The sequence below is a fragment of the Ammodytes marinus genome, assembly GCF_949987685.1.
Source record: "Ammodytes marinus genome assembly, chromosome: 15".
Taxonomy (NCBI): Eukaryota; Metazoa; Chordata; class Actinopteri; order Uranoscopiformes; family Ammodytidae; genus Ammodytes; species Ammodytes marinus.
In genome coordinates this window covers 4,861,220-4,870,131 of record NC_137219.1, presented here as the reverse complement: position 1 = coordinate 4,870,131, position 8,912 = coordinate 4,861,220, and the positions used below count along the sequence as shown (strand labels likewise).

Genomic DNA, 8,912 nt, shown 5'->3' with positions numbered 1-8,912 from the left:
GCAAGCGAACGGAATCATAACATTGCATTTAATGTCTCTTTCCACACCTTCGTATCGTTAATATTGAGCGTTTTACTTTCGCTTTTCTCACATGGCGACTACCAAACTATCATTGGCGGCCGTGAGTTAGTGGAAAAGTTAAATATTTTGCGTGTAGTGCTATGAAAATATGTTGCTGGTCGATGTGAAAGCTAGCAACAACCACAAGCAGCAGCAGATGCTAACTACTAGCTGGGGTGTCTGTCAATGTGCAAAGTAAGTGAACTACTCTTAGTATACGCACACTAGCTACTAAACGTCACTATTGTTTATCCTTACTCACTGTCTAACTATCTATAACGTCAATTGACGGCTAACATGTGACGCGAAAGCCGAGAATTCCCAGCTAATAACGGCCTCATAGAGGAGTGTCTCTGGGTAAACATGTCATGAGTTGTTTTTTGAACAAAACGTGTGTGTGTGTGTGTGTGTGTGTGTGTGTGTGTGTGTGTGTGTGTGTGTGTGTGTGTGTGTGTGTGTGTGTGTGTGTGTGTGTGTGTGTGTGTGTGTGTGTGTGTGTGTGTGTGTGTGTGTGTGTGTGTGTGTGTGTGTGTGTGTGTGTGTGTGTCTTTACAGATGACACGAAGACGAGCCATGCACTGAAAAGCAGTTAGCTCTCAGCATGTGACAGGCATACATACACACATTCATCTTTTGATTTGCAAAGATGCCTCGCCTGGAAGAGTTGGCCAACGTTGCGTTGAGGGTGCCGAGCATCCTGGTGCTGGACCTGCTGTATAAATGTGACATTGACGGTCTGACGGAGCACCTCAGAGCCAAGAATGAAGACTTGCTGTTCAAATACAAATATGTCATCTGGAACATGTACTACCTTGGTGAGTGAGGGTGTGATTTAAAATGATGAAGTACACAAAACAATATTTATAAAGTGTCATAAACATTACTTAGAAATAATATTAATCTTAAATTAGCAAGAGGAAGTCCAAGCTTATTAAGTCCCACTCAATTCAACCGAGTATAATTATCTATACACACTTAGCAGTTATATAAACACCCATTTTTCATATGCATACCAATTATCTACACTTGAGTTTTTTTTTTATCAAGTGTAATTATTTAATGTTTATTATCTGTGATAATATCTAAGTTCCTCCCATCCCTAACTACAATCTTCACACTTGACTTCTTAAAACACAGAAAACGCATTCAATATTTTCATTTCTGCCCCCAGGTCATGTGGTAAACGTGGTGGTGTTGGTTCTGCCGTTGAGACACATAGTGACGCTCTACCTCCACATCCTCGCTGCCCTTCTCCTCTACATGGGGCATCAGATTTCAAAGTGAGATGCTCTTCTACAAGTACTACTACTGTAACTATGACAACCGCTACAACTGCGAATAGACTTATTGGTTTATTGTTTCGGGATCAGTTTTCTCTCCTTGCAAAGCTTGCTGCTCCCTCCCTCTTTATGTATCCAGATCTCTTCTGCCTGATATTTGATTTTTAGGAGACATAGCAAGGTATTATGTGTTAAGGTCACATGATATACAGTAGTTCAGGAAAAACCTATTGTTTACTGCTCAGTTTCTGTCTCATTTATCTTGTAACGTGAGAACAACTCGTGGTTGTCTTGAAAATACTTATTTGTCTTATCTGGACAAGATAATAAGTTCCTTTTTAGATGTTTGTGCATTTTCTCATTTATTGCTCAGTTAATAAATATGATTCCCCAAGATAATTGAGAATTTATTTATGATTTTACTTGAATATATATTTCATAATAAATCTTGTTGTTTCCTACATATACCACACTACAGCCAAAGATAACTCCTCAGGCAGTTGCGTGGTTGCCAAAAAGAAAACTGTAAATATTTTAAATACATTTCTTTCCTATTCATTTTTACAGGGACTACGTTCGCGATGAGCTGCATTACGGTTATGAAGGAGCAGTCTACCTTGATTCTCTGGCCTTCAATAGATTTGTGTCTGCGATGACTAGTGAGTGCACAAACCAAACTTACATGGAGAAAAAAAAATGTCTAGTCAATAAGCAGCCATTTTACAGTTGTGTTGATGTTATCTTCTCTCCAGGTCAGATAATCCTGAGTACGTTGTGTGCCTTCCTGATGAAGACCAGGAAGGTGTGGCTGTTCTCTGCTCACATGCTCCCCCTGCTGGCCAGATTGTGCGCCGCGCCTCACGCCACACTGTTAACCGTCAACACCTTCTCCATGGGACTGACGGGAGCAGGGATCGCTGTCTTCATCCTCTCAAATCTCTTTCTGCCATATCGCCTCCTAAGAGCGGCCTATTCAGAGCTGCTGCAGCTGGAGGTGCTCTCTCATTCTGAAATTGTATTAATTTGACATCCTGTTTGTCTGAGAATGATTTGGATGCATTCTTTATGCAAGATAAGAATTTCATAGTTTAATAAAAACAACCCTGGTCAGCAAAGTTATTACAATGATGGGAGAGAGGAAGAGCTATGACCCCAAAAAGAGTCAGAAATACTCTAGATCCAGGCACTCACGGTTGGTTTAAAAAAATATAAAAAGGAATTTTATTCATTGGGCAACATACATGAAAAGTCCTGAAGAATGCTCAAGCTGACACTTGTTGGTGTACTTATTGCCAATTTAATTAAAGACATTTTAATTTAGTAAACAACCTTGGGTGCATGGATTTAAATATTAATCCTGTGTTTTAGCACATGGGATTTTTATATTCATTTCTAACACGAACATTAACTACAATTTCTCAGGAAAACACGATAGAAATGTGCTGCGTGCTCCCACTTGTCTGCTTCTTCGTTCTGCTTGTCTGTGGTGGTTTTTGTTCCCTATGTATCCTAATATGTTGACCCTCCTCCTTACCCCATGCCTGGCCCTCTGTCCCCCAGGTGATTGAGTTGTACAGGCTGCTGGCGGTGGGCATCTCTCTGTGGAACCAGTTTGCCGTCCCGGTTCTCTTCAGTGTTTTCTGGTTTGTTCTGTTCGTGGTGCAGCTGTGTACGGACATCATGTCTGCCAACACCTCGGCAGGCTATCAGGGAATACTGTTCTTCCTGCTCACAAGGTGTGTGATGTCACGATATGGATTTTTATTATTATCTCTTTAAAGCTATAGTGCGTAACTTTTTCATATAAATGAATGTCGGTTACATTCGAGCCATTGGCAAACGAGTTGACACAAAGTTGATTTAAGCCTATCAACTCCACAAAACTCTCTGCATTTCTCAGTATGGCAGCGTTTAAAAACTGGTGTTGGCCCCCCCACCCCCGACACTGGCGCAGGAGCCCAACAAGCTCCCAAGAAATGTTTCAGATGTTTATTCTACTGCTAAGAAAAACCTGGACGTACAGCAGAAAGAATAAAATCCATGAGCGATCACCGAAGTCTTACCTCATGTAGATGCGACGACAGTGTTGTTGTAATTACTCAGAATTCCTCATCATGAGGGCAAAATAAGTTACGCACTGTGGCTTTAATGTAACTGACACACATTGTATTTTGTTTAACTATTGTTTTCAATTGCTTCATTTCTGTAATCCGACAGTGTCTCTGAATGCTGTGGCACGCCGTACTCTCTCCTGGGTCTGACCTTCGTGGTGTCGTATCTGGCTCTCGGGCTGCTCAACCTCTGCAAGTTCTACCTGGGGGGTTACGCAGCCGTGCAGAATGAGAACGTCATGCACAGGTGAGGCCTAGACTACAGTGAATCCCTGATACAAAAACACAATTTATTTTGTATCATTCTCAATCCAATTTCCACATACGCAATTAGCTTTATTGACAAATACTGCAAAATGGATGAATCACATACCTTAAATAAATCGTTTTTACTATCAAAAATATTAATGTGACTGAGATATTTTGATGCAACAAACATAGGTAAGAGATGGCGATCTTGTTACCAGCATTTACAGAGCAAGTTCTTTTTATTGCCACTGGGGGGCGCACAAGTCACATAGTGGAAGCAAATATTACTGGTTATTTCAAAGAACAATTTTATTGTGACTGCTCAGGGATTCTAGAAGGTTATCCCATCCCTTTATACATTCCATAAACACGTTTTACAATTCATCACGGTTATTAAACTTATCTGGCCTTGTGGCAATGATAAAAAATTATTGTCACTGTTGCAGATATTCAGGAGGTCCTTATGAGAAACTGTTGAAGTCTAAATTGGATAAGTGTCGAGAACTAGCATGTATGCTAAAACACTTAAACAATGCATCTGGTTCGTCCAATGCAATTATAATGTCCATGTAAAAAAAAAACGTTAACGAACTAAAGTCAAAGTGCTGTTGTCTCTATGTAACCTCTGCTCTATTATAACCTGACCTCCATTTTGTTTCCTGCGTGTCTTCAGAGGTGTGACGGAGGGCGTGACGCTGCTCCTGCTGGCTCTCCAGACGGGCCTGTTGGACATGCAGGCCCTGCAGCGCACCTTCCTCCTCAGCATCATCCTCTTCATCGTGGTGACTTCCACCCTGCAGTCAATGATCGAAATAACAGATCCAGTTATTCTGGCCCTCGGTGCATCACGCAACAGGTAACGGCAGCGCTCGTTTCTGTGTTATGAGTTTAAAAGTTATATTAAGGTACTTAAAGCACAGACTTGGTAGAAATTGAATATCATTTTCATAAGTATGTTTTTCTTAGTGTATAATCGCTCATTACTTTAAATTTGTGGAAAGACTTGAGGCAGTGGTGGATGATGTCATCTTGAGTAACTAGCGTCTTGCCCTTGAAGGCCACAGTAGCTTCTGTAAATTCTCAAAATATGAGGGTTTAGCCAGTGTTGCAATCTGGAATCTTACCACTGGATGACACCAAAATACTCCTATATTACACACTGCACCTTCAAGAAAAATGTGCTGGTGCTTTTGCTTCACTCTCTTCATTTCTGTTCCCTCTGTTGCTTCCAGGAGTATGTGGAAACACTTCCGCGGCATCAGCATGTGTCTGCTGCTGCTGGTTTTCCCCGTGTACATGGCGTATAAAATCTCCCAGTTCTTTCACATGGACTTCTGGCTCCTTATACTAGTGTCTAGCTGCATGCTGACTTCCCTTCAGGTAGGATGAGTAACTTTATACGTCTTTTCTTGTGAAATATTGAAGAAAGGGAGCTAGATATCTCTTTTCACTCGTGTATAAAAAAGAAAGATGAAAAATAAGCACTTTAATCGCAGAATAAAATCACATACAATTCAAAGTAGTTTCCATTACAGAAAGTAAAATAACTAATACACCAGGAAGTGCATTTTATTATTCACTTGCTTTATGTTTTGAATCACTGAAATTGAATTTCTAAAGTCATATTCAGGGCAGTCATGGTACTGTTAAACTTTTTTGAAATGAAGAATTATCAAGAATGTCTTTGGCGCCGCCCAGTGGTCAAATCAAGGAAGTCACTTGTGGTTGACGCAATGAACCCCTTTACAAAAAACAACTTCTGCTATTAGAATAACATTCCATTTGTCACATGTAGCACCTGTGAAGTAAGACAAAATAGCTTTCTATTTCCATTTTAATATTATAATTTAAAAATGTCTACTATTCCTCCAGGTCACAGGCACAATGCTGATCTACTCCCTCTTCATGGTGGAGTTGTTCCGCAGTGACCCGATAGAGAGCCTGGATGAAGTCATCTACTGGGTGAATGCAGTGAGCAGGGTGCTGGAGTTTGTGGTGGCGCTGTGCGTGGTGGCTTACGGGACGTGGGAGTCACTGTTTGGGGAGTGGAGCTGGATGGGCGCCTCCGTCATCATCATTCACTCTTATTTCAACGTCTGGCTGCGAGCTCAGTCGGGCTGGAAGAGCTTCCTACTCAGACAGGAAGCGGCCAAGAAGATCAACTCGCTACCGAGGGCAACGGAGCAACAGCTGCAGCAACACAACGATGTCTGCTCCATCTGCTTCCAGGTCAGTCCCACTGTGACTCTAATGTCAAGGGCTAAATCCCCCTTTAAAGGTGGAGACAGTCATTCTGGAGAACGCTTGTTGTCAAAGTCAGTTTGTGTTAAAATCAGTGAATATCTCCTCAACACCCGCTACCTGCCCGTGATATGTGTGTGCCCTGAATAAAAATCCAGTGTTAACACACAGCCTAGGCTCTGTAAGCGGGTATGTTGCAAGCCATGGTGGGCCCCATTTGTTTGTATACACTTTATTTACATAGGCCTTTCAGTTTACAGAGTAAGTAAAATACTGTTTTAAGGTAAAATACTTTTAAAATGTTTGAGACAATGAAAACAGTTACAAAATATATCAGCAAGGCTATATTCACCATACATAAATCTATTGCTGTAGTTGACTCCTACAACACATACTAAAGCGTTCAGTTTAATTTAATACTTTTCCCAACTACATTTGAACAGATTGTACTTGGATTCAAATTGACATGGTTGCCTTTGTGACACGTATACATGTTTTGCTTTTGTCTACCTGTGATTGGCGAAGGATTTGGTTGGACCGGAAATTAGTTTTTATACCAATAGGAAAGTCAAGACTGTGTATACGCCATCCACCGCACTGTATACACTGTGTATTATACTCATAACACTCTAAGGCCCTTACAAGGCATGTTGTTCCTGTTTTTCCAGTTGAGCTCCACCTCTCCTCGCGCTGTTCAGACCTTTGGACCACAGCCATGTGTTTTTGTTTGTCGTTAACCAGTTTCGGTTTTAGATTTGCACTTCACATTGATTTCTTGTTTGCCTTTTTAAGAAGGAACTACAGAAACAATCTTGATAATATAACAGAAAAGTTGCAGAGAATATGTTTGTCTGGCCATTTGGTCGTTCAATGTGCCCAAGAAAAGATAAGATATGATTAATCCTTAAAGGGAAATTCATCTGCATGTTAAAGCATGTTAAAGCAGATAAGTTGAAAGGTAAGAAAACGGAAATAGATAAATTATTATTTATTTATGGCTTGCTTTTTATGGCTCTCAAGGTCACCTAAATGCGTAATAGTTATAATATTCTAAATATGTTTAATAGTATTACAGATATGTTATTATTTCTTACACTACTGCATTGAGCCAAATACTGCTCTATTGTATTATTTTCAAGTCAAATATGTCTCTCCCCACAGGAAATGAGCGCTGCAGTGATCACGTACTGCGGGCATTTCTTCCACGGAAACTGCCTCCGCAAGTGGCTGTACGTGCAGGAGACTTGCCCCATGTGCCACCAGAAGGTCCGGCCCGATCCGTCCAATCAAAGCCAGACTTCGGCCGATGATACGGGGGCAGCTCAAGAACAGAGAGACACAGGGCCGGAACCACATCAGAATCCAAATCCACATCCAAATCCAGTCGCACAAGAGGGGGATTTGAACCAGGAAAATGGCGTGTCGTACCGAGAGACACAGAATGAAGTTTTAAATCCGGATCCCACCGAGCAGACGGAAAGATTTGAGGATGGAGATTGTAGGAGAGAAGATACAGAGAGACCGGATGAACCTAACAGTCACGGGGAAAATGTCCAAGGTTTTCGATTTAGTTCCAGTGGAGATTTTGTTGGATTTGTCGGCTCGGCGGCATCAAGCTGTTCTTCGGAAGGCATTTCTAGTTCGCAAGGGCTTCTGGGTAAAACCTCTCCTCTTAACCCTAACCACATGCATAACCAAGGTGAGGAGAGTGGCATGGACTTGTCACTATTATCCACTCCTAATGCTGTGAATGAGAACACAGTAGAGTGTGAATCGGACTCTGAAGGAGCAGAATTTGTAGGTACTCTTTGTCCTACTTTGACACAAAATGGCGTCGACAGCTGCGAAGGGAATTCTGAATCATGGAACAGCTTTGATTCACCACAATCAAATAATGTGGAGTCAGAACTTGAGGTCGGCTCCAGTATGAACTTTTCTGATCGCCGTGCAACCATAGAATCATGTCATGGAAACTCAGAACTCTTAGAAGGTGCCGGCAATTCTCAAAGTCATAACAGTAACGGTACAGAATGGGACCAGGCGAATTAAGAGAGGCTGACAATGTCTAAAATGCTTTTTACTCTCGCACAAGCACACAGACAACAGTGACTGACGGCCGTGCATCGGTGCCTTGAAAGGTGAAAAAAAGGGTGACCCTCCATACTGGAGAATTACACACAATTTGCCTTCTCTATTATGAACCAATAGAAAAATAATAATTGTATCTTTTATAAGAAAGTGTAATGAATGTGCTTTAGTTGAGCAAATCACACACAGCGGAAACTAAATTATGCTTGGTTAAAATGACCCCCTTATTGTACAACTGTAAAAAAAAAATAACAATTAAAATTAATAGATATTATGTGTAATTAAAAGCAATTATACCCTTTGTGACAATATTTACCAAATTCTAAAAGGTGGCAAAGATGTAAATATGTTTACTTAGAGAAATTAAATTGCATTTTGATTTATTTAATTTTAATTTTAATTTTTCCAGCGTCCTGGTAGTCTTCATGTAAAGCATTTTTGTGTGAATGCAAAAGGAAAATCTTCAGAAGTCTTCTTTGTTAGTCCTTAGTCAGCCTTGTTTACTGCGAAGGTTCTCTGTCTCCCAGTATTACACATGTATGGTACTTTTTTTTTTCACACTGTAGTTTCTATATGAATTAATAAGATCAGGTGCAGAGTGAAGTTCTGACTTTGTGAAGTCCAAAAAGAATATTATTTCTGTGGCCTTAAGCTAAGAGAGTCAAGATAAATAATGTTTGACTGATGTGTTGATTCAGAGAAAATAAAAGTATTCTACATCAATCGTGTCTAAAGCTCCACATAACATTTTGTTTAAAAACGAGGGCAAACCTTTTCATGAGACTGAAACTGAAATATTTATGAACAATGTGACCCATATTATTTCCAGACTATTAACTCCCATTACTTACCCTCTCTGTGCACTGTGCTCAGTATTCCTATG

General features: G+C 40.6%; 1 protein-coding gene across 1 annotated transcript; it reads left to right on the top strand.

The window, feature by feature from the left end:
• LOC307261424 (RING finger protein 145) lies at positions 1-8,680 on the top strand. Its single transcript, XM_080041970.1, has 11 exons — positions 1-255; positions 616-875; positions 1,232-1,340; positions 1,908-1,999; positions 2,093-2,334; positions 2,901-3,076; positions 3,558-3,698; positions 4,374-4,556; positions 4,933-5,080; positions 5,573-5,929; positions 7,103-8,680. The coding sequence occupies exons 2-11, from the start codon at positions 707-709 to the stop codon at positions 7,988-7,990; spliced, it is 2,505 nt and encodes an 834-aa protein (XP_079898096.1). The 5' UTR covers positions 1-255; positions 616-706; the 3' UTR covers positions 7,991-8,680.
• Positions 8,681-8,912: the final 232 nt, after the last annotated feature.

Excerpts from the sequence above, each read along its gene's own strand:
- LOC307261424 (XM_080041970.1), top strand. The coding sequence starts at position 707 with ATGCCTCGCCTGGAAGAGTTGGCCAACGTTGCGTTGAGGGTGCCGAGC. Across the intron at positions 3,077-3,557 it reads CTGTTCTTCCTGCTCACAAG|TGTCTCTGAATGCTGTGGCA; the intron begins GTGTGTGATGTC and ends GTAATCCGACAG. Across the intron at positions 4,557-4,932 it reads CTCGGTGCATCACGCAACAG|GAGTATGTGGAAACACTTCC; the intron begins GTAACGGCAGCG and ends TGTTGCTTCCAG.